Source organism: Zonotrichia albicollis, chromosome 4 (assembly GCF_047830755.1).
Source record: "Zonotrichia albicollis isolate bZonAlb1 chromosome 4, bZonAlb1.hap1, whole genome shotgun sequence".
Lineage (NCBI taxonomy): Eukaryota > Metazoa > Chordata > Aves > Passeriformes > Passerellidae > Zonotrichia > Zonotrichia albicollis.
In genome coordinates, this window is record NC_133822.1 from 72,803,751 (window position 1) to 72,829,688 (window position 25,938).

The following is a 25,938-nucleotide window of genomic DNA, read 5'->3' on the forward strand; positions in this document are numbered from 1 at the left end:
CAGCAGCTTTTCATTAGAAGGCACAAAATGCCCAACAATCTCTTAGTACGAGGTCTTTTCAGACTAAACTATCCAGTTAAGAGCTGACACCTGGATTATTTTCCCTTTTAACCCAATAACTGATCCCACAGAGCTGCAATGCAGACTTTTCTGCCCAATTACAAAATGCCACCCAAACTCCTGGAGAAGGAGGAAGAAGAAGCTGAAGAAGAAACCCAGGACAACACCCTGTGCCCTCCATCTTGCTTCCAATCCACAACACACTAAAAATCCCAAAACCTCAATTTCTCACCCAGTGACACATCTACACTGCTCTCTGTAATCTATTTCACACTTTTGTGGATTCCAGTCTATCTTGAAGTCCAGGAAGCTTTCTCCATGGATGAGGGTCAGAGTCAGTGCTGCCCTGGGGGTCAGGGTGCCCCAGAGCAGACAGAGGAATATTCCCTGTGCCCTGGGTTTCCACAGGTTTATATTAATTTCTTTGATTGACAACTCAATATTGAATTCAGGAGCCTGAAATATTTTTACAAGCCTTTCAGCTCAGCTTACCTTCAGTTTAGAGAAGTCCTTCAGTGCAGGCAGTCACCTGCCAGCCTGCTGTGCTGGTTTATCTTGTTCAGCTCTAGTCTCCAAACTGAAAAATGGAAGGATCTCCAAAAGAAAAGAGGGCAGTGAAGGGGAAAGGGGCTTCCCTGAGTGTTGACTTCAGGTGGGAACTCCACAAGTAGTTGGAACAGCAGAGGAATTGGCCCAAAGAAATTTTCAGAGGTACCTGGCAGGGAAAGAGAGAGCACTGATTAGAGAGAGATGACTGGCTTGGAGAGCAGAATAAAGCAACTGGAAAACAGGAAATAGCATTAGGAAATGCTCCCCGTGCAAGAACAAACAAATATTTGTACAGTAGAATCTGCAAGTGGTGCTGCTTTCCTCCCACACTAGGTACAGTTGCCAAAGTGATGGGCTCCCTCTGAGTAAGGCACATTTAATGTATGCACAGTGGATGGCAGTGTGTGAATAGCCCCCACAAATCTTGAAAATTAGATAAATTTGGCAATTCTGAATTTTTTGCTATCTGTCTGGACATAATGTGCACGAGAAGCTGAGAGTTCATTGGAGTGGAGCTGGTAAGACTTTCTGGGAATGTCTCTACAGCCATTTCTTTTCTTAGCTGAGGAGCTCCAGGCTCTGCAGCAGCTTAAGGAAGCAAAACACACACTTGTCATACAGACACAGGGAGGACAACTTTCTTTGAGTGGGTGATTGAATGGATGGAGAGGCATCTTGCTGATTCTGGCGATAACACAGTCCTCAGGATGACCCTTTAGGTGCAGGGGCTGTATTTGCCATGAGTTCATTGAAATATTACCCTGGGACCAGTGAAAGAAGGCCTGAAAATTTCTTATTTATTGCTGAACTTTATAAGCTTTCCTGGAGAGGCTTCTAAGCAGAATCACTGGGTGGGACTCAGTTGTGAACTCTGAAAATTGTTTGTAGTTGAAACAGACATGATGTGATGCAGACCTGAGAGATAGGAGGAGAATCCAGAAAATCTCTCTTGCCTGTCATGTGTGTAGCTTTAAGTTTATTCTCCTACATTTTCAAGTGGTGGCTTAATACCTACAAAATTATGGAAGGATGGTTTTGTTGTTTATGCATTTTATGGAGTCAATAAATAAACCTTAAGCAGAAGTGATTAAACCTGAAATGGCAGCAGGGAATTGCTGTATCTCTTCTTCATCCTCTGATTCATTCCTAAGTCAGGATTTACGACTAACTCAATTAAATACACACTTTCTGCATAATTGCCCATGTGCTAGCAGAAAGTAGTCACTTGTCAGGGATTTTGTTCATTTCTGGGTTGGCTGCCTGAGAACATAAGGAACTGGGAAGAAACTGTGGAATTACCCATAAATTTTCTTAATTGAATTGAGCATAAGCTTTCAAGCTTAAGATGAGAGCAAGGAAAACTTTCCAGTTTCCAGGCAGAGCTGTCTCCTTGCAGTTATTTACACAGTGCTGCTTTGACTTGCTGCTAAAAAATTACACTGGGGCAGAGATTAGGAATTCAAAGAGCAGTTTTGTAAGGAAAATGCCTCGGTTTCATTCAGTAAGAGGAGATGTGTTAAAGAAGGGGGAGGAGGGGGGCAGTGAGCAGGGCAGAGAAAAAGGGCTATTACTTCAGGCAGGTTTGAATATTCAGTCAGGGAAACCTTGAAGTAGAGCCTTTAGAATGTACTTTTTTACAATATTTTGGTGAGACAAGTGAGAGCATGTGGCCCTAGACCACAGGTCAGCCTCCTCCTTCTCTCCTCATCATCACCCATCCTGTGTGGCTCTCATTTTTTTGAGGAATACTGTTGAGGGGATTGTGTTTCTGTCACAAAGCTACTGTAAAATTTAAAATTTAAAATTAATTTTGTTAAAAGAGACTCCTGAGCTCCTTTTTTTCAGGATTTAAATGTGCTTCATGGAGGACATGTCCATCCTTTTGAAGTTTGTGTTAAAGCAGTGCTCTGCTGCCCTTTCCTGCATTTGGATGTGAGTTGTTAACTGATATAACTGAAGAGATCTCTGATTACAGGAAAATGTACTTTAATACGAAAAGATACCTGATTTCTTTGCATGCACACGTGTTCATAGTATTATAATAGATTATAATAGTTACCTCATCACAGATAAGGTAACTTATATTACTGACTTAAAATATTGGCATTTTTCATGAAAATGCAGCAGATTTTCTGTTCCAAATGGCATGTAATACTTAGGGGTAATACTACACCTTCTAATTAAATAGAATTTCAAATTAGTACCTGCAGCTTATAATATTGTCCCCCACAGGATCTGGACGTCGGTTCTAGTGTGACTTTACAATGTTTAATTGTATTTTTATTTGTTGATTTAGTCTGAAAATAAGTTTTAAGACTAATTTTAAGCATAAAGAAAGGAAAAGAAGTGTAGAATTTGTTGTACATCTTTTTTTGTACATCTCTTGTCTTTTCTCTCTTGCCACCATGAAATGTTGGTGTGAGGTTTTATTTAAACTAGCACAGAATTTCTTTGAGTGGGTTCCAGATCAGTGTGCAAGAAGTGTAGCCCAGGGAGCCAGATGAGTGGTGCATCTTCCCCAGCCTGCAGTGCTGGAAGTTTTGTGTCTTTCCCTGTAGTGTGTGCTGAGAAATCAATTCCTCACATTCAAACTTCAGCACCTGGCAGTGGCCCGGCAGAGTGGGAGAGGAGGATGCAGTGCTGCTTGTGTGATGCTTGGCAGCATCTCTGATCTGAGCCCTGCCTGCCAGGGCCGCTCAGCAGGGTAAAACACAGGCAAGGGGTGAATTTGCTGCAGTGCTGCTGCAGAATTCCTGGCTCTGGGCTGAGGTTTGCAGTAGCACCAGCCTGAAGCACACACACCATGGAGCTCTGCATTCCTCCCCCTCCCGCCCAAGGCTTTTGCTTTTTTGGGGGAGGTGGTGGTTGTTTTTCTGTGCCTGCTGACGTCAACAAAATTGCCAGATGGCATTTCAATGCTTTGCAAAGAGACAGGAGCCTTTTATTACCGGGGTCACGTGGATCCCATTCATTTGCATTCCCAGAAGTGGGCTAAAGCTTTTGCTCACTCTGTAGGCAAAGAGTGCTCTGCACCTTCCAGGACCCAGAGGGCCTTCTGTGGGATGTCGCTGCCTTGGGAGTCCTTTAAGGGATGCAGAGATGAAGGCTTCACTTCATGTTCATTTGGCTGATGTGGAAATACTGAGAGTCTCTAGGCAGTTGTGCTGTGCAGAGGTTTTGTGGATTTCTTTTTGAATGACAAAGGAATACTTTTGTGAATTTAGGGTAATAAACAGACTTAGGGTTTAGCTCTAAGAGGGTTACTTAGTCTCTCAGGCCCAGGTGACTCAGTAGCTTGTGGAACAAATGTGCAAGTCTAACAATGTGATAAATATCAGCAGAGAAGAGGAGCCGTCAGGGTTTAGGTTTTGAAGTTTTCAGGCTCCATCACTAGAGCTGGGCTGTGACATGATGGATGCATTGAAATGGAAGAGAGTCCCTTTATACCCCTGAACAGATGACTGGGAGCTCACTACCAGATGCCCAAGATTAAACCAATTTACTTTGCTGTGCTTGAGCCATCTCCACAGCTGCTGGGCAGGGGACATGGCAGAGTTGGAAGGCCACAACAATCTCACTGATGCTGTGACTGCAGCACCAGCCCTTGTCTGGCAGCTAACCCAGGAGAGAGGGAGATTATGACGGGATTTTCAGTGGACCTTGGAGAAGTCAACCTGGAGGAACCTGCAAGGCTCACAGGGGAACATGGGAATGTTGGAGAAGAGAAAGCTACACTTGATTTTGGGTAGCATGAAGATTTCTGCTTCTTGCAGATCAGCTGATCTTTGCAGTAGTTTCTTAGGTTAAAAGGTGCTCCCATCTTTCATTTCTGAGAAGGAAAGATGGGAGCATCTTTTATTTTTCCTTGAAGCAAACACAAACTACCTTTGTTGGAGCACAAAGACTCTGTGGTGATGCAGAAAGGAGGCTAGATAATCTGGTTTTGCCATCTACCTCACAATTTCAAACTGAAACTCCCCTAAACTTGTCTGAGATTACCATAGGCTCCAGAATAAGCAATTATCTGAGCTCACAAACTAGGTTTTAATACAGTTCTCTTTTATTTTCTCAAAGTTTCAGCTTTCAGATGTGCCCCTGTGGTGCATCCCTGCTCAGAGTACACTGCAGTGACAAAGATGTGTACAAGTTCCCAAGGGCCACATATCTGAAGAAAAAAAAAATAAAAATGGGACAACATAACCCTATGATCTTTCCAAGTGTGAATATTTTATTCCTTAACAAAGTGCTGTTGAAAGGCACTTTGAAATGCAGCATCACCAACTCCCCTTTCCTGCTTGATAAGCCATGTGTGAATATTGCTTACCCTTGTCTTACCAAATTCCCAGCTGTATGACATGCTCTAAGGTCTGGTGATTTATCATGGTATTTGTGTATGTTAAGCATTGCTGTAATTCACATGCTGTTAAGTGGTCACAGAAGAACACACAAATAAATATAGTGAATTATTGGACTCTTCAAATCTGGTGCCATTATATTCTTGACTAGGAAGAGGAGAAATAATTCTAAACTGGCTCAGAGCAGACTGGGTGATGTTGCAGAGTCCGAAGAGTAATAACCAACTTGACCCTGCTTTCATAACTCCATTCTTCAACTGGGGGAAGAAAATGCAGAGTTTCTTTAGGGCTGGCATCTCAGGGAAAGTTATTGCTCATGCTGTGCTCCCATAGCTAATTTAATTTCACCGGGGAGCAACGAGCACGTCGTGATTCACAGATCATGGAGCAGGAAACAGCCTGTCAACTTCTAGGGAGCTGCAAGGGGGGAGAGTGCTGAGAGAAAAACAAAAAATCTGTTTTGGGAGGGAATTCAGCTCATGAGCACAGCAGGCAGACTTCAGTTCTGCTGTGACTCCTGGTGAAGTCAGAGGAGTCACTCTGCAAGATTAATTTGCCTCTCTGTTTTTCAATTTGTAAGGTCTTGAGTGCAGAGGAGTCCTGTGGTGGATTAAACACAAAGCAAACAAGCAAAAAAAAAAAAAATCACGCTTCTCATCAAGAATCAGAGGCTTTTGAGACTTCAGTTTGAATGTGTCCCTTCTATCCCAAATGAGCTGTATTCCACAGCCTGACCTCAGCTTGTACCCAGCTGAGGACATGCAAATGTGAATACTTTGCATCTTTTTGCAATTCACATCAAAAAGAAAGAAAGCTGTTTGCACTAACATGCACGTGGAAACATTGTTTTTTGTGTGTATGTGTGTTGATGTTTCTTTATTAGCATTTTAATCTGCTTTCATTTTCTATCTTCCATTATTATTTCTATGTGGATAACTCTCAACAGCTCTTTTTTGGGGGAAAAAAGTGCAGTAAACTTCAACCAAATTAGAATTTTTTTTAATTAGATTAGAAAATACTTTCATGCTGAAACACTTCACAGTTGCAGGTAGAGTTTCGCATCTGCAACAGCTCTGATAACAGACAGAAACAGAACATGGGGAGAAGAGAGAGGCATGTATATGTTAACCTTATGTGTTGGACTTATTTCTGTGAAAGGAATTCTGCTTTCTTAATACAAGCACTGCATGTATTGCTGGGGAGTTTTGTGTTCCTAGAGAAACTTCTGCAATCCTGCTATGGAATATTTTAGTATGAGAGTCAGTTCAAAATGCTACGAGGCTCCCTCCACCTCCCCCAGATGCAGCAATTTCTTTGTTGTTTGTACAAGATCTGCAAGATCGTTGGAAAGAATGCGAGCAGTGAGAGATTACTGAGCTAATATATAAAAAACCATGGATTAAGATCTTTTTCCTCCCAAATCGATGATGGCATTTCACGGGCACAGCAGAGCTACAGTCCTGATTTGAAGGAGGAGTAGTGCCATCTGGTGATCCCTGGGAAAGGCTTTTCTGCACCTAAAGCAGCAGGATCATAAGGGATGATCCCTGTGTGAAGAGTTCTGCTCAGCTGTACCATGGCTTTTACCTCACACCTTCTCCTGAGGCACTGACTCACCTGGAGTGGTCACCTGGCACAAGGTGTGTGCTCATTTTTGGAAGTATTTGTGCTGCAGCCTGGCACAGCTGTTCAGACTAGGTCTGAATGTAATGTTCTCGCTGCCATCCCCTTCTCCTGGTCTGATTTTCACAGTGCAGCTGGATGTGCTCACATCTGTGCTCCTGCCCTTCCACCTTTCACCATGCTTCTGACCCTGTGAGAGCCTGGTGGGCAGGCAGAGACCCTTGGAGAGAGGAGGGACAGTTTGGGCTCCCTTGGTCCATCCCCTGGGAGCTCCCAGTCTGCCTGGCTTGGCTCCTAGGCAAGGCTGAGGCTGGGTTCCAGCCCAGAGCTGCTCCCTGATCTCCTGCCTCGTTATGTCCTGTCAGTAATGAGGGGCTGGCATGCAGATCACAGAATCACACAATGATGAGGTTGGAAGATGCCTCTAAGATCATCAAGTCCAAGCTATGCCCTAACACCTCAACTAGACTGTGGCGCCAAGTGCCATGGCCAGTCTTTTTTTAAACACATCCAGAGATGGTGATTTTGCCCCCTCCCTGGGAAGAGCATTCCAGTACTCTGTTATTCTTTTGGTGAAAAGCTTTTTCCTAATATCCAACCTATACCTTCCCTGACATAGCTGGAAGCTGTGTCCTCTGGTTCTGTCAGAGACCAGCCGCACCTGTGTGCAGCCTCCCTTCAGGAAGGTGCAGAGAGCAATGAGGGCACCCCTGAGCCTCCTCCAGGCTAAACAGCCCCAGCTCCTTCAAACATTCCTCACAGGGCTTGTGTTCCCAATCCCTCATTGCATCTTTGTCGGATCTCAGGATCTCAGTCCTGAGGTGCTGAGCCACCGAGACCACCTTGGGGGGCTCGGGAGTCCTGGGATGTTGCCAGAAGTGTCTGGTGGCTGGACTTTGGTCCTACACAGGAGACGACAAGGATGAGGACTTCACCGGGGTGAATGGTGAAGGGATTAGTTAATTAGAGAGTGAAACACAGGGTTTAGGATTTCTGTACAGGGGGGTTTAGAGGAGTAAGATGGAGGAATTGGGGTGTGTCCTGTCCTTCTTCTTCTTCCTCTTCTCCTCCATCTTCTTTGGTGATGGTGGCACTTTCGGATTGGTTATTACTGAAAGTGCACCGAGTTATAAGAATAAATGGTATTGGGGAAAAATGATAAATATTGTACACGTAACAATGGGTATAAAGATACGTGGCTGCCCCGGAGGGCAGACAGTGTGCTCATGGCTGACTGCTGAGCAGATCTCTGTTCGGCTGAAAGAACATCTTTTAGATAAACAATTAATAAACATAAAAACCAAAAGAAGAACTGAAGCCTCTTCTCGTCCTTCGATACGCGGGCTGCCCCAAGGCCACCTCGGGCCTTTCCAGGCCCTTCAAACAGCCGAGATAAACCGGACACATCTTCTGGATGCACTCGAGCATCTCAACATCCTTCCCAAACTGAGGGGCCAGAAATGGACACAGCACTCAGGTGTGCCCTCACCAGTGCCAGGTGCAGGGGCAGAATGACCTCCCTGCTTCTGCTAATTCCTAATCCTCACCAGGGCTGCTGCTGCCTGGGGGGAAGCAGAGTTCAGCTGCTGCTCTGGGGCCATGTGGGCTTTTCCCTGGCTGGCAGCTTGGTGCATGGGGAAAAGGTGGTCTTGTGTCGAAGGTGGGTTCATTAATTGCTTATACAGAGCTAATGAACATCCTTTTACAAGCAGAAATGGTTACTGTGAGTGGTTAGAAGCCTGCCTATGGACAGGTTTTATTTAAAATAATTTGTTTTGTGCACCTGGTGGAACGTCCTTTGGCTGGTTTGCATTTAGGCTGGTCACATCAGCAAGCTCTTAAAGCAGGCCCTATATTTTATGTAGGGTCAGAACATGGTTTTGTCTTGTTTGACTGGTTTCAAAGTATACCCAAACCCACACAAAGCGAGTTTCAGAGTTGAGTGCGAAGTCCTATTTGTAACACGTCTGGTTGTTTGTAGCTGGCACAGGCCTACACAAAACATTAAATAGTCTTTAGAGACAGGTTTTGATCTGCATTTTTTTCTCAATTTAAAAAAAAAGACCAACAAAATGTTAATTCATTTATTTCCAATCAATTCCCCTTCCCTTATTTAAACTGAGGTATTAGCATGTGTGTGAGGTATATTACTGTGGCTCTGTATAGAATTAAATAATTATATACTTATTAATGATTATAGACATGTTTCTATCGTGCCAGAAAAGTGCCATCCTAATGGAAGGCATCTTTCCTAAAAGGCAGAAGAAGTCGGTACTCATCATGTTGCCTTCTTGTGCCACCTTGATTTTATTGATTGGAAACCAAGAATGTTTCTTTGATCTGTCAGTGCATAAAAGGGCAAGTGCATAAAAGGATTGTCCATAATTAATTTGGTTGGGTATTTCATTTTGCTGTAGCATCATACAGAATGCTTCAGCTTTACTCTCCACAGCAGTTTAGCTTGCATTAAAAGAGGAAATGGATGCAAATAAATTTTTACTTAGATTAAGGGTAGTCTTCAGATTCTTGGAAAAATGCCAACCTGTTGCACAGTGAGCATTATTGATATGTATTTTGATATGCATCTGCTCTGTGTTAGCTAGGAATGACAGTAATTAAAAGAACAAATCATTTAAATGAAGTGATTCTTCTTTCTAGAGAAGCTTGTTTCCTAATGTTGTTGCCAAAATCTCTCAAATGCATTAGGAGAAGGAGGGTGTACTGAGAGAATTGATCAGCAATTTATGTCTTTGGTTCTTTTGCTTTAATGGGGTAAACGGGATCTCTGGGGCCACTGGTAAGACTCAGATGGAAGCAGTCAGGAAGATCCTGGAGCATTAGGAAGACACAATCCATATGCTTCATCAGCTGATCAGCCAGAGCACCGTATGGCAAACAATCCAGCATGTGGTCGGTTCCAATTTGTTAACAAATATGTTACACAGAGCATTGTGATGGGAGCTGCACGTGACTGCTCACCAAGGTCAGGCCTGTGAAGTCAAGTGTTTTCTTGTGATTAAACTGATCTTTTATCTGCGTTGCTCTCAGCTTAACCCCTCAAAGTTAAACTGATTTTGGGGAGGATCTTTTGCTTCAATACTCTGCCTTAGATCACCAGTGCTAACAAACCTGAATATTGAAATTATTTTGGAGTCTAATCCATTATGGATCCCACTTAATTCAACTGTGAGCCTCTGACAACAAAGGACACACTAAGCTTCTGCAGAAGTCTAATGCAGAAAACAATGCAAATATGGGCACCAGGCTGTTCTTCACAAAGAGAAGCCATAACTTTTTTTTTTAAAAAAAACAAAAACTAAGGAACTTCGTTTCATCATTTTCAAACTAAAGATTTAAGTTTTGAGAAGTTGACGCAGTTTCTTGTTCCTATCTTTTAATAAAATTGTCCTAAAATTGCTGAAGCAAAGCCAAAATAAGCCCTTTCTGTCACCAGCAATTCCAAAACCAATAATTTTTCTGTCAGTACAAAATACTTTTTGTGTTTGCCTGAAGTTGTCAGTGCACTCAGAATCCTTGAGCTGCTGTTTCTCGTTGGTGAGGACACCACACTGTTCTCTGTATTAGAGAGCTCTGGGGCAGAATCATGTGATGATAAATCTCATCAGCAAATAGCCCAATACTGTGTGCACCAATTAACAGCATCAGTTCGGAGCTAAAATGTCAAGTCTCTGTGTTGATGTATCTTCCCAAGTCTTTGATTTTAGATGGTAAAACAGATTTGTGTGTTGACACTTCTTTTCTGTACCTCCTTATATAAAAAGTCAATTAGGACTTTTAATTCCAAATCTTTTTCAAAAATTCAAACTCCTTACAAAAATTCAGTTGAGGCTTTTAACCTGTCTGCCAGGACCTATGTAGTGTACCTACTCAGTGGTAGTAAGTGCTTCTATTGCACTTACTGGTGCATCATCGCTGATTTATTACTGCAGTAGATTCAGATGAACTACTGAAGTTCAGCTTCACAAGGATATTTAACATTTAAAAAAGCCCCATGTGCAACCCACAGTTTATTTTTCTTTCCCTTAATGTCCACATCGAAGCAGAAAACATAACTCACAGTGGAGATAGAAATCATTGTCAAGTGTGGTTGCCAGCATAAGCACCAGTGCTTCATGATCTGTGTCTGTTTTCTGGTCTCTATGGCTCTGTTGCCTTTTGTAAATGAGAAGCTGGTGCTGTTATATTTAGATGTGAGTTTGAATCCAAGCTTTCCAAAAACACAGAAGTGTTTGGCCCTCATAAAATAGTGCAGACCCTGAGCCAGAAAGTCAGAGTTCAGTATGGGGAGATATTAATGATGCAGAAGTACAGATTGGGTCTATCTCTAATTAGAATTGAGAAGCAGCCAGGGTGTCATAATTAGGAATATTACATGCATTTTACTTTTTTCTTTTTCTAAAGTGCAAGTTAAGCACTGCTCACAACCTAAAATACACCAGTTGTAAGTAAGACTTTTCTTAGATTAAAACTGTGCATAAGACAAATCTGTCACCAGCTACATGGAAGAAATTAGAGATTGCTGAAATGACTTAGAAAATCTTAGAGCCTTTAGCATCCAGTGTGTAGATTAAAGGGCAGAACAGTAGTCCTGAAAATGGCCATCTGATGCAGGCATTGACCTGTGGTTATCAGATGTCTACCTTGTATCTCAGCAGGCAATATTTTTTTTTCTGTTTCATTTGTGACAGCAAAGGCAAAATAAGCCCACAGTATAAACTAACCTTGTGTGTCTTTAAGTTGGTCCTTGCAGGTCAAGGATGAAGTAGGTTGAAAGCAGTCCTCAGGGCTTGCTGCTCTGTCAGTTTATATCTGTGGTAAGTGAAAAAAACAAATTTACTATCACAGAAGGCATGCAGAGGAGAGTGTTTTGTATTTCTTGTACATGAATTACTGGTTCTCTCTGTTCTGATCTTCATTGAAGAGTCTGCCAATAAATAATCCAGGAGAGGTGGGGGATTTTCACATCTAGTGCATGGTTAAATGTGTCTTTTGCAGGTCATGGCTTTGGATGTTAGTAGCTTGTTCTTTAGAGAAGTAATAGCTCTGCAGCAGCTATGATGAAGGATTTGGGGGCTGCCAGTCCCTAGGGCTACAGCTGGGGTTTTTTTGAATGAGTCATAATACAAGAATCCAAAGCCAAGTGTTACAGAAAAATGATTAATTCTTTTCACAGAGGAGTTCATTAGTGACATAAAGTCATGAGAAAGAGGAGGAGGCATCTCTAGCACTCAGTGGCTATTAACTGGTGTTAGTGTGAGTGGCTAAAGTCAGGAGAACTGAAATAATGCAAACCACAAGGTCTGATGGAGAAGAAAAAAATGCTGAAATTGGACCAATTTGTCTGCAGTGAGGCTCTCACTGGAGTCTGATGTGCAGGATAAATCCTTTTCAAAGGGTGCAGAACATCACTGCCTGCCTTTGGCTTCACAGAAAGCCTCTTCTTAAAAATGGACCAGTACATCTCAATAGTGTTCATGGTCACTGGAGAATTTCATGGGAGCCTTCTGCTCTGCTGCTGCAGCATATGGGAAACATGGCCCAAGATATACATCTGGCTCCTGCTGTCATTTCCAAATCCCTGTTGGAATTCCAGTAAGAACAGACTGAACATTAAAGGCTCTTTATCTGCAGCTTCACTGATAATTGCTTCCTAGTTTCTAATTTTTACTTATTCTGGTTTTCAACACTCATTCTTAAAACCTTATGAGGTTTGCTTTTTAGTTTATTCTCCTATGACAACTCCTTTTTAGTAATTGAAAATATGTTTGACACCCTGTGTAGCAAATTTTCATTCCACCCTGCCAATCTTTTGTCCTCATTTAGAGGCTGCATTTATTTGCATTAAAATTTTAATTATATTTGTTAATTCTCTTCCTCATACTGTTCAGCAGTTCTTAGTGAAGGGCTGGGATGGATGTGAATCCATGGATGGATGAGATGGATGTGAATTGCTGGGTTTATTTTCATACATATTTCTGCAGTTTGCTGCTAATTGTGAGGTTGCTTCTCAAGTTGCATCCCAAAAGAGCCTGAAGTGCTTTGAAAGGGATAAAATATGGCAGAATGTGGCTCCTTTGGCTTTGCTCTGGTGTAACTGAGACTGTCAAGTTGAGAATGTGGGAGGATTAGTTAGTACACAGAAGGCAGAGCAGTGATTATTGCTTTCAATGGATCTTTTTTTAACTCATGCTGTGAATTTGGCTGCTCTGTTTTAGTTCACCGTAGCATTAAAATAGCTCTCCATGCTGAGCAGGCGTGTTGGAGCTGTAAACTCAAACGAGTAGGATCACCAGGTATTAATAGATGGTTTATTCTTCCTGTATGTGCACCCAGCACCCCACTCCTGCTGGGTCCCACTTGTGTTGCTGCAGCTCAAGTTGAGGCTGAAGACAGTTGTCACTGTTTTCTGCATATGAACGCCAACTATCAGCTTCAAGCTACCAATTTGTGACCATCTGATGTACAAATTGGAGAACAATAATGTAAGACAATTGAGGACAGCCTCTGAAACACAGAATTGTTCTCCATGGTCTGTGTTACTCAAAGCAGATTTGAGTCCCATTTAGAATTTAATTTTTCCCATCTGCTGTGCTTTAATTAAAAGCAATAATTTTTAAAGTTTCTAGTTTGGTTGGAGTGGCGTCTACTTTGTAAGTAATCAACCCTGACTGTGACTGACTCTGTGATCTGCTCTACATCATCAAGTAGTTCTTTGGGCTGGAGAGTCGTGATGTTTTAATGTTTTTAGGCAGCCAAATAGCACGGAAAGTCCCTTGGAACTGGGTGACTGTGTCCCCAGGGCTTTGCTGAGAACATCAAATACCAGCGTCAGAGTTTCCACGAGGTTCGCAAGCTGTGACCGGCGGCTCCCAGCCAGGGAGCTCAGCCTGTGCTTTCCCCTCCTTCCAGGAGCTGCTTTCCCTGGATCCTCCTCGTGGCGTGCCTGATGCAGGAGGTCATCCCAACTGGCTGAGTGTCTTCACTTGCACTGGGATTTCCCGAGGAGCCCAGGGCAGAGCACATGCATGGCTGTGCCCCTTGCCACGCTGTGCCACCCAGCACGCCCTGTCCCTTCTCCCTCTGCCTTCCAGGGTTTCCAGCTGTGCTCTACAGCTGTGACAGGAGGAAATGTGGAAAATTAAGCACCACTTGATGTCAGTACCAGTGGAGTTAGTTCATGTGAGGTCCTTTCTGTCAGATATAAATGACAGGGATTTAATTACGTTGCACTGGGTTGTGTCCAGTATTTGCCTCCACATGGGTTCAGACTTTCCTACTCTGTAGGTCTTGAAGCTGGACAAATCCAGTCCTCCCACTCCTTGAGATTATTTCTGCATCTATCTTTTTATTGTTGCTTGGTTGCTAGTGACCACGAGGATATTTTCCTTCTCTGTGTGTGTAACAAATCTGGAAAAAGCCTGCTAGGTGACCTGAAAGTAAGAACCCATAGCCTCCCTCGAAAGTTAGAGATGGCACCAAAACTGCAAAACTGCTCCAGTGTGCTCTCTGTTTCTTGAATGTGATCCTTTGCCCTTTGGAATATTGTACACAGTGCAGGAGGACACGTGTGCACTGTGTAGGGGTGAGCACTTCCATGGTGGGTTTCTGACAACCCACAGAGGTCATGCAGGGCCAGCTTTGGTTTCATTTTTCCCAAGGACTTCACAACCAAATCTGGACATATCAGGGCAGGGAAAGCAAAAAAGGCCTTACTGCACCTCCAGTGCCTGCTGCAGATTAAGTGGTATCAGTTTACCAAGAGTTTTTTAGGATGGTTAAAAGACTCCAACAGTCTCCTTGTAAATGTCTGAACAATTTTTCTCAAACAGTGAAATAATTCACCCCAGACAAATACCTGGCAGTGTGTGTTTCAGTCTGAGCTCTTTGGCTGACAAAGCTGTCACGAACTGAAAGATCCTGTAATGGAAGAAAGTTAGTCAGCTGTAACTGTGAGCCTGGTGAGTGGTGTCACCTAAGGTGGAGATGCAGGATGTGGGGATTGCAGCTGCCTCCCCAGACAAAGCCTGCTACAGACAGTGATACATTCCACAGGTTTTATAAGAAGGGGGAAAAAAGTATTTCCTTCTCAAATGAGTGTCTCTTTCTTAAAGAATGGTGGTGGTGTCATCCTGGTTTTCTAAAGAAAGTAGTCATGCTACTCTGTGGCAGTTTCAAACAAATGTGGCAGATGGGTGGGAGCAAGTTTCAGAGATTGTTTTCTTCCTAGGAATTTTATGTTAGCCAGTGGCGGGATACAGGAGGAAGGTCCAAATCAGTGGCCTTGCTTGGTAGTAGTAGAAGAGTGTTAGTTTAATATACTGTGAGATGACAGAGCCAGCCCTGCAAGAAGCTGCTCAATCCATGCACAGACAGCCCCAGGCTGGGCTGCCTGCTGCTCACTCTGTGGCTCAGGGTTGCTGAGGAAAGGGCTCACTGCAACACAGGGAGGGGACAAAAAATGTGACTCTTTAGTGAGACCCATTTCATCAGATCCTGCCTTTGCAGAACTACTTTGAAACACTTCCTGTGGCTGCTCTGTGATCCTTGGACTCTGGCACCTTCCTGGCATTACAGACACACTTGATGTGGCAGTCATGGCACTTTCTGCCCTGCAGATCAGAGTTCAGTGTAATTGCTGTCAGGTAGCTCTGCTTTGCTGTGCTGGTGCCATCCCCAGCATCTTGGAACCAGGATTAAAACTCAAATCATTATGGCTCAGGCAAGATTTAGAGTTTCCTTCACTGTGGGCTCATCTTCTGTGCCTCAGTGTCTGGTTTATGGTTTTGTGGCCCTGGGTGCTTTAAAGACTCATCAGCAAAGCCAGGGGCTACATAGATGCCTTGGAAAGGATTTCTTGGATCAGTGTGATGAGACAACAGGAAGATGCTATTTCCAGCCCTACCAGAGAGTGTGCCTTGCAGAGCCTGTGGCTGGTTGACCTCCAGAGAGCAGTGGGAATGCTGTGCTTCATTAAGCTGGAGAAAGTCTCCTAAACATCTTCTTTGCTCACCAAAGAAGAGAAAATCTGAGATCTTGTGCTGGTACAAAATAAGAAAGAAATAAAAATACTCAGTTTCTAGAGCTTTAAATAGAGAAAAGTGAAATGTGAAAGAATTGCATGCACGCTTTTTCCCTTAGTCATTCAGTGGAAGGTGGAGTAGTTAAGTCTGTGGCGCCTTTAAAATGATTCATTATTTCCATAGAAGCCAATTGATGTTTATCCTTCAAATTGCTCTGTGGACATTAAAATAATGGAGAATTATATTTGCTTTTAATTTTGTTTCCAGACAGCTTGGCCTGAACATTTATGATGTGACTTGGAAACCATATCAAATAGTGATTTATAGCTGCTGGTAATTGTGTGAAGATTGAAGATAGGCTGGATGCTGCTTTCCTTTGCTTTTTTTTCCTCTTTGCCTCCCCCATTCTTTTGCTTACAGAGTGCTCTTGACTGCAACGTGGTGAAAGGCCAGCATCTCTGCCTTCATTGCTTTTCCTTGTACAAGCCACAGCAAATGAAGATTTTATTTCTCCCTAACATGAGGCTGTGTGAAATGAATTGTGGTTTGCGTTTGATAATTAGTTTGTTGTTTTTTATTTTCCTTCACCACAACACCTTTGCATAAGTTTCGACTGGTTTTGTGTTGTCATGATAATCATCCCCTTTGTAGGATAGAGAGAGTGGTGGTTTTTAGTCAAGCTGGATGAGAATCATATGCAAAACATGAATGGGGAGGGGGAAGACTTTTCTTTGTGGTAAGGCATCTGTTGAATGTATGGATGCCAAATGTGCTCCCCAGGTGAGCCAACACAAATAGTTCATACCTAAATTTATGTATCTGGTCTTATGGCTCAAGGAACTTGTTATTTCTATTTTCCAAAATTCATTTTTCCTGCACAGTTTTGTCTGCTTTTTCCTCCTATTGAGTAAAAAGCTATTCTTAGAGTTTTGTGCATAATATAATTTAACAGAAGAAAAAAAAAGGGGATTTTGTGGACTATAATAGAAAAGCCCAGTGAAGGTTATGCAAATTTTGAGAACTTTTCTAGTCATGTTGCAAACTCTAAAATAATTTAAAACTAAAAATTCTAAGTTATTAAAATTTTCCAGGATACTGTTTTCATTTTGAATATAAGTGTTCCTTAGAGTTGTTTCCTGCCTTGACAAAAATCATCTGTGTGATACTGGGACATGCTACTTTTGTGGTTTGGTCCTGCACATGCAGCAGTGTGTTTTAGGTTTGTTTGTTTTTTTTAATTTCTGTACATAAAAGGAAGCCTCAAAACATGCAGCAAGTGTATTTGGGCCCACTTAGGAATTCCAGATGGCAGTGTGGCCTAAACCAGCTGTTTTTCAGCATTGTAAGGAATTATTTTTTCTTCTTATCTTAGTTAAAAATGAGCCTGTTTAGTTTTGCTTTTGTTCCCAGCCTGTTTGCTTTCTCATTCTCATGCCCCAGAGCATTTCAGTTTTAGTCACTGCATGACATTGCTGAAATCAGGGCTGGAATGAAGTCACCAAATGAACAGCAAGCCAGTCTTATCCAAAAGTCATGGGAGGGAGCTGCATTCACAATTATTGGCATAGATGAGCAAATGAACACTGACCATTGTGAGATTAAGTCCACCTTATCTTAACTCCTCGTTGTTTTGTTTTGTTTTATCAAATTAGTTGTTTGTTATTGTTTGCAAATGTTCATGCCACAATTCCCGACTATCCGGCCTTGGAGCTTCAATGAGTAAAATGCTTTGGAAAGAATCCAAATCCAAAGAATCCAAATCAGTTCATGCAGAGGCTATGCACTTAGTAAAAAACAACATAAAAAGACTGAGCAAGGATTTTGTCTGCGCTTTTACCCTAAAAGAAGACTACCTGCATATCTGTCTGTGTGCATGTGCATATATGCAATACATATACATGTATGTGATTACATTAATCTCAAATTTTCAGCAGTTTCCTCTCTTGCTTTCACATCACCACAGTGGTTTACACTAAATTCCAAGTTTCCTTGCCCTATAGGGAAACACATTGTCATCTATTTTCTGAGTAATGGTCTGCAAAGCATATGCAGCTCTCTACTGTTTTTTAGCACAGACTCTGAAAAGTAAAATGTTTTAAAATGTTCTCATGCATTCAATTTGTAATATTTTTTAGAAAAACATAATTTAAATGGCTGTAATTTTACCTAGTCAGACTAGTCTGATGGTGCTGTAAATTGACCCTGAGATAGATGAACCATTCCTACTTTTTGACTGGGTCTTAGAATTAAGGCAGGGGTCACCAACGCAAATGGCAGCACAGGCAGCTGGAGGCAGAAATCCATGGAGAAGGGCTCTCCCTCTCCCCCCTTGGTACTAATCATGGAGAACAATGCTGGCTGCTTTGCTTTGCAAAATATCAGTACTGCTGCTCAGAACCTCTGCTTATATCCCACTGAGTCAGACTTGTTTACTTCATAGAAGTATTAATCTCTGCCTCTGATTGTCAACTACTCCAGGCTTAATAGAATTTCAAGCAGTGGATGACACAGTTTTGCTGAAAATATGAGGCTTCTATCGCATTTTGAGTGATGTATTCTGCCTCATTCCCCTTTGGTCCATTTGCCATGGCTGAGGTTTAGATAATTAATTACTCCCATCTCAAGCCTTGTTCTTTAATTTAAGGATTTTCTTTAGCATCTGCCAGAATCTTCTGCATGCACTCCTGAGATGTTAAGCAATGAAAAAGCCATTAAGTTAAATTCAGGCATTAATTTTTTTTTTCAGTAGGATGAAATGGCACTCCAGTAGATTAAGCAGTTTCTGGTTTATGTTATTTCATAGCATGGCAGAGAAATGTGGGAAGAGGCTGGCTGGTTCTCTGGCTGCAGGAGAGGATGGTGAGTGAGGAAGCCCATCTTCTGGTCCTGCAGCTTACCTCAGTCTTAGCAAGAAGCAGGACATGAGGAGGGATCCATGGAGTGAAACATCGGTTTGCCAAGGGACTGATGTCCACATTATGCAACTGGGAAGACAGAGGGAAGGGGTTTAGCTTTACTTAACTAATACATCATTTTCCTCAAAAATGCTTTTTTATTGCCTGTAAAGGCTTTTCTGAGAACGAAGCAGTGTCAAGTTGTGTTACTCTGTGTTTTGGGGTCCGTGAATGCTGTCATGAGTCATTCCTGGCTGGGGCTTTAATGACTCTCCTTCTCAGTCTGACCAATTCTCCACGTTCTTTGCTTGCTACTCCAAGCAACTTGTACATTCTTTTCACAGACATAACTTCCCCATTAAGCAAACTATGTATTTTAGCTTTTCCTAAGAAATACATGAAAGCAAATTAGCACAAAATCTGCTGCAATGGTCTCTCTGGGAAACTGCACGTACACCTGCTACACCCCAAACAGGAGCAGCAGGACTGAGCTTATGTGTCAGAGACACAACAAAGGGAAAATGGTCTCTCTTGGAGTGCCTTGAAACAGCAACTCCATGCAGAATTTATGGAGGGTTTTAGTGCACCAGCTAGTGGGGCTGAAATGTCACTTCTGCTTTGAAATTCCATATGCCTTCTGCATTTTTAGGTGTTTTAATTCTCTGTGCATCCAAGTCTCACTGTTGTTTGTTAGAGTTTGAAGATCCTCAGACCTTTGCAATTGTACTCTATAGCTGTCAGTTCAAAGACTTGACAACTTTAAGGTTTAAACAAATCCACTTTTTTACTCCAGTTTTGGTATAGCTGCCCAATATGCAATTGCTTGGAGAAGAATGTTGTTGCTACCATACCAGAATACTGTAATTTAGTTGCACGGAGGTATTTTACAAATCCCAGTATATGCTTGGGATTAATTTCATTTATCTGGGCCTAAGCACTGAACTTTAGTTTTTCTAGATTAGTTGTTCTGTAGTTAGTACTCAGGCATCTCTCAGGAGAGTATCCTCCCATCCCAAGCCATGTCTCCAAAAAACTGTTTGTGCAAATAGGCCCTGGCTATTGACCACGTCTCCACAGGGAGCCTGAACAATTTATTCAGATGGGCTGAGTCAGCTGCAGATGGTGGAAGCTGTGAAATCAGATATGATGGAATTCCAAAGTCTTTGTAGACCGATGATCGATCTATTCAGCATTGTTCTCTGTATTTAAAGAATTATTTCATGTTATTATTTTTCTACCTGCAGATGCTTTAGCAGAAGCTGTGAAGAGCTCGCCACAGCTTGAGGCAGTGCCCAGCAGGTTGTTCCCTGCTGTTTTCTCACCTGTATTATTTCTCTCGGCTTTAGTCTTCTGGCACCAGCATCACGGTGGACATCGCTGTCATGGGAGAGGCCCACGGGCTCATCACAGATCTCCTGGCTGATCCTTCACTGCCCCCCAACGTCTGCACATCCCTGAGGACAGTGAGCAACCTGCTCAACACACAGCTGACCTTCCAGGCCATCCACAAGCCCAGGGTGAATCCCTTGGTGTCCTTCAGCGAGAACTACACCTGCTCCGACTCGGAGGAATGTCCGGAGAAGGGAGAGAAACTGGCAATTCCCAAGGTGAGTGCTGGAGCCTGTCCCCCAAAGGGATGTCATTGGGCTGTCAGATGTCACTGGGATTTTTGTGTGAGCTGCCATTTCTTCTTCCTTCCCTTAATTAGAAAGGTGAAACCTACAGAATCACACAATGATGAGGTTGGAGGAGACCTTTAAGATCATGGAGTCCAAGCTATGCCCTAACACCTCAGCTAGACTGTAGCACCAGGTGCCATGTCCGGTCCTTTTTTTAAACACATCCAGAGATGGTGATTCTACACCTCCCTGGGAAGAGCATTCCAGTACTTTATTATTCTTTTGGTGAAAAAATTCTTCCTAATATCCAGCCTATACCTTCCCTGACGTAGCTGGAAACTGTGTCCTCTACAGAAGTCAATTAAAAAGTTTCTATTGATGACCTTCAGGTGTTTGGATCGAGTCTAAACTGTTGTGTACCCCACAAACTAACAAAAATATCACAATCATTAGTATGACAAATACTGTGAGCTCATGGAAGTTGTCTTGAGAAGAAAAAGATGACAACCCTAAATATAAATGTAATACTGCCTTGAAAAATGGCTTTATGAATGCTCGGGGATCAGGCAGGAAATAACCAGTGTTAACCACCCACACTTAGCAAGTGAACAGCTAGAAAGAGCACATCAGATTTGAAGTAGTGTGAATTGTAGGTTTGTTGCTAATTAGCTGTCCTGCAAGGCTTACATTTCATTTCTGAAACTAAACCAAAATGCTTTTGTACTGCAGCCTCCCTTGTAAAATTAAATATAGGCAGAGTACATTGCACAGTCAAATGCTTTTATGTTTTTACAGTTTAAATGGCACAGCCAGTCATTCATTCCAGCATTTCCAGGCATCTGAATTGCAACGCTCGTGATTCTTTTATTACAGCTTAGTGTGATGATAATTGCCACCCTATTTGCCTGTTTAGCAGCTGTATGTACAAAATGGATGTTCACAGGTTTTTAAGCACATTTCCCAGTTTATTTTAGTGACCATATCTATAATGGCTGCACCCCAGGCTGTGAGGGGAAGAGTTAAGTGGAAGAGCACTGAACACACACAGGGACACAGAACATGAACACACACAGGGAACAGATACAAGTTTGCTGTTGCATAATACCCTATGAGGAGCAGAGAAATGAAGGATGAAGAAATTAGTTAATGCTACAGAGAACTAATTAGATTGAAGAATTCATTGACCTATATATATATCACGGTTCATAAAATAAATAGTTTGCATGTCTTCATTTAAAGTGTCTAAAAGCAGATATAGGACCTTCACCTTAACCATCTGACACTGAGCATTTTGTGTAAGGAGATAATGTGTTAACATATTTATCTGCAACTTTGAGCTTCAGAACCACAGATGTCTTCCATCTCATATTTCTTAACCCTCTGGCAAAGTCCAAGCTCTCCATTGCAGATATATTTATTTTAGTTCTTAGCTATAAACACTTCATGAGAACTTTGCAAGAGAAACAGCTTACAAAATTATAGGATCTGCAACAGCAAATCTGGCTCCAAAAAAGATCCTTTATTATCTTTGCCTTCAAAAATTTGAAATAAACATGTGAATCCTGTTGTTTGGAGAAATGGAGGAGACAGGTGAAAGAAAAATGCAGGGGTGGTTAAGAAAAATCTGCTGTAAACAGTGATGCTTCCTCTAAGCTTTTTGAGACATCATATCCCAGAGCATGAAAGTTTTATTTCAGTGGATTGAGTAGATAGGGCAGGGAAAAAAGTTGGAGCTCCCCCGCCTTATTTTTCTTACAGACTTTCTTGTCTTGAATCTCTGATTCTGAGGATCCATGACAGTTTAAATCAGAGTAGTTGAGGTTGAAAGTGCATCTGGAGATTGTCTAGTCCAGTCCTGTCCCTCAGCTCATTGAGGAGAAAGTTTCTCTAGGCTCAGCCTAGATCAGGTTGCTCAGGAGGATGGCCAGTTGGGTTTTGAGTATCTCCATTAATGTGGATTTCACAGCTTCTTCAGGCAACTTCTCTGTGTTCAGTCCTCCTCACAGTAAAAAAAGATATTTTTCTAAATTTTAATTAAATTCTTTGTACTTCAGTTCTTGCTCCACTGCCTCTTGTCCTGTCACTGGGCATCTCTGCAAAAACCCTTCTCCTTTACACCCTCCCTTTAGGTATTTGTGTACACTGGTACGATCTACCCTGAGAGTTTTCTTTAGACTGAGCAATTCCAACTCCCTCAGCCTTTCCTTTCATGACAGATGCTTCAATCACTTCTATGGCCTTGCTAACTTGTTGAAGTACCTTTGGCCACATCAGGTGTTGAACATATGTGGCTATGGGGCTGTGCATATATATAGATATAGATATATATATACCTGTTTTTAAATTTGAGATAGGGAGGATGGTCCAGACTGTCGAAGCATTTAAAGCATTGGCTGTGTTTGAAATGAATAATCCCTGGGAGAACCCAGATTTAAAGGTGTTGTCAGGCAGAATGAAGCCAATGGAAGTGGTTTATTTGTGCGTGTGCAGAGGTTTTGCAGCTGTACCAACTGAAGGGCCCTGGTTTCCCCACAGCGCTTACGGAGGAGTTTGCCTCCAGGACTGCTGAGACGAGTGTCCTCCACCTGGACCACCACCACATCAGCCACAGGACTGCCCACCCTGGAGCCAGCTCCAGTCAGGAGGGACCGCAGTGCCAGCATCAAACCTCACGAATCTTCATCATCCAGGTTACACACGGCCTCCTCTCTCTTTTATCTTTCTCTTTGGGCGGATTTCTTTGGTTCTGTGTGCAAAATGCATTCAAAAATGCTGGCTGTGAACTGTGTTAGAGTTACTTCTTCATGTTTCTCTAAATGGATTTGACAAAGAAGCAGCATTCCCATTTTTTGTCAGGTTATGCCAAAATTATTCATATTATTGGGTAGAAAAATAAATTTAAAAAAAGAATTATTTATGTTAATGGAGTGCAGAACTACCCAATAAAATTGGAAGAAAGGCAAGATATCTGGTTAAAGTTTTCTTGAGATGTAGGGGTTGCTTAGGTGGTTATTGCTCAGCCTAGAAAAACTGCAACAATTACATCAGCAATTTCTAAGAACACACCTACTGATGTGGTCCTGTCATTAAACCAGTTCCTAAAGCACTTCTCCATCTCCCATTCTTCTCAGGGTCTGATCCATGAGCTGGAATCCTGAAGCACACGATTCCAGCTCACGAATCCTATGAATTTCTCCTATGGAATAGAGAGAGAGTTGTGTCTGCTCAGCTGCTTATAGCCAGCAGCCAGCTTGTTTGGGGAATGTGTTGTAAAAAACTATAAAAGTTGTACTACCTCCACACCATGTCATTACAACAGGATTTCCTCCCTTCTGGCTCTGTGAATACTTTTCTGTTCTGGTCAGAGAGGAGCAGAGCCATCAAAGGAAGGTGGAGAGCAGCCAGTTGTGGTACCACCCTGTGAGAACGAAGTTCAGGTCCCCTCCCTACCTCAGCAAGGGCCATCTCCTTGGGGCTGGTGGATGAAAAAGGAGTGTGGAGACACTGGGGAAAGGAAGATCAGAACAAAAGCACTCTGTTCAAGAAGAGAATTCAGAGCTGGGACATCAGAAGACTCATGTGCTTTTCTGAAATTCAGAATTTGGGGAAAGGGATAGGACCTTGGAAGGCCCAACATCCAAGTGTTGGCTGTTGGATAGATTGGGGGAATGCAGCTCCAGAGAGCAGGTTCCTTCCAATGTTGGCCTTTCCTTGGATACCTAAATGTGTCCCGTGGATGAGGCTGTCACACAGGGTGTGGAGGTGCTCAAGGCAGCCTGCAGAGTACCCTGAAAGCCTCATGCAAGAAAAACACGTGGTTTGCCAAAGTTCCCTTTGTGAGAAGTCCCATCTGCCTCAGTAAAAGTAAATATAAGGAAGCTGTAACCAAATGCAAATGTTCTTCACTCCCAGACCTGTGGTTCCTGGGGTTCATTTGATTTATGCTGTTGATCCCAGTCTCACGTAGTGTGTAAGTGTCCCAAGATGGGAATCAGAGGGAGAGCAATTAAATATTATTGTTGGTCCTTCCCTGTGGTTGTTATATAACTCTGCATGAGGAGCCAGCTAAGCAGGCTATCAATTCTTCCTATGTTTAATGTCATAGCCAGTGGTGTAATTATAGCTCTGTCAAGCCTCCCAGCCTACTGTTTGCACTCCTTCTTTCACAGTAGGAGAAACAATGTGTATTCCAGAAAGGGGGAAAATGAATCCTATAAGTCTAGCTTTAAAAATTTTGGCAGACCAAGAGAGATCTGCTTTCAAGGAGAAGAATTTTGAACAGAAGAGAAAAAATATATCTTGGTTATCTGCCACTTCCCCTGTACCAAATTCTAGCACTCCACTGGTCACAGAGAAAGAAACATTTCATAAGTTGAACAGTAGGAGAGAGGCTGACACTGGAATTGCCCCGTGGCAGATTCTCTAGTTACAAAACATGTAGCTTGTTCCTCACAATGTGGGACATGACTTCTGGATTTCTGTAGTCACATATTTGCAAAAATCCCCCATAACTGTCAGTTTGGGATTAGAATTCTGTATTCTTCCAACCCCATGTCACTGTACGGGGTAGACATTATACTGGAAAAATAATAGAACTCCCACATTCTTTCCCTCACCCACTTTTATAGCAGGTAATTTGCCTGTAGGAACTCAAAGAATGTGTGTCAGAGATTTTTGGTTTGGTTTGGGTTATTTTATTGTACAGTGGGCCAGTGTGTTATATTCTTCATGACAATGAAAAAACAAAGCAAAACCTTTTTTTTTTTTTTTTTGAACATCTGTATTCTTTCTTTGCCTCACTTCATCACAGATTTTAAGAATTTGGGCCCATGAAGACAGCCAGCAAGTATTTTTGTAGGTAGTACTTATAGTCCAAAACAACATGTTTGCAGAGGTAACACAGCACCACATGCTTTTTTCTTTGAGAATGATTTTTTTTTCCTTCAAGTTGATTTTTTTCAAGCTCAGCTGGAGCTGTGCTACGTCAAAAGTCTGTCTTGAGCATTGAGTGTCACTTCATCCCTTGGATGAGAGGCTGTGAGGAGAAATGTGGAGCCTGGGCTGCCTGGCAGCTGTGTGCCTCTCCAGAGAGCTCGCAGCTTGATAAGAGCCAGTGCTGCATCCCTGCAAGAAGCTGACATTTGATGGGTGTCATTCAGAAAACTCATTATAAATACAGTTTTCTTGCTGTGCAGAAGATTTTGGCCTCTTCTAGCATACAATTACCACCCAAAGGCTAAAATCATAATCCATGCTGCTGCAGGGGACTAACACTGCTCCCCACACACAAGGATACGTGCACTTAGATTCCTTCAGCACAAATTCCCTTGCGCTGATATCTGCAGGGTCGGAGAGGGGCATTTTTTGGGGAGTTCAGCAGGTATTTCACCTGGTTAGGGCATGAAGGGGCACACACTAAGCACAGCCACACAGGATGCATCCAGTCCTCCCCAGGCTCCTGAGTGCCCCAAGGGTCGTTGTGTGCCTGCTATGGTGCCAGCAGCAGAGGACACTGGGTTTCCAGTTCTGCTGAGAACTTGTGTCACTTCTGGCTCTTTTAAGGAGGTGTTAAAAGAGACCATAAATTTCATTTATTTCAAGCCAACTTTTGAACCTCTTTGTGCTGTCAGAACAATATAATAAAGGCATCTTTGTATAAATAAAGCAAATAGGAGTCAGCACTGAGGGAAGTCCAGCTTTAGACTGGCTGCATTGTAACTATTTTTGCTGAAGGTGGTACTGAGTGCCTCACAAACCTCACCTCAGCCAACCCATGGATGTCATTTCCCTCACCAGA

At 42.5% G+C, this 25,938-nt stretch overlaps 1 protein-coding gene across 2 annotated transcripts in view; it reads left to right on the forward strand.

Annotated features, from left to right (window-relative positions):
• Positions 1 to 25,938, forward strand: part of PDE3A (phosphodiesterase 3A) — a 205,044-nt gene that overhangs the window by 156,255 nt on the left and 22,851 nt on the right. For both annotated transcript variants that reach the window (XM_074540093.1, XM_014275955.3), the window contains 2 exons: positions 19,869 to 20,129; positions 22,677 to 22,831. In XM_074540093.1, coding sequence (XP_074396194.1) covers positions 19,869 to 20,129; positions 22,677 to 22,831 — 416 coding nt within the window. The remainder of the gene's footprint in view (positions 1 to 19,868; positions 20,130 to 22,676; positions 22,832 to 25,938) is intronic.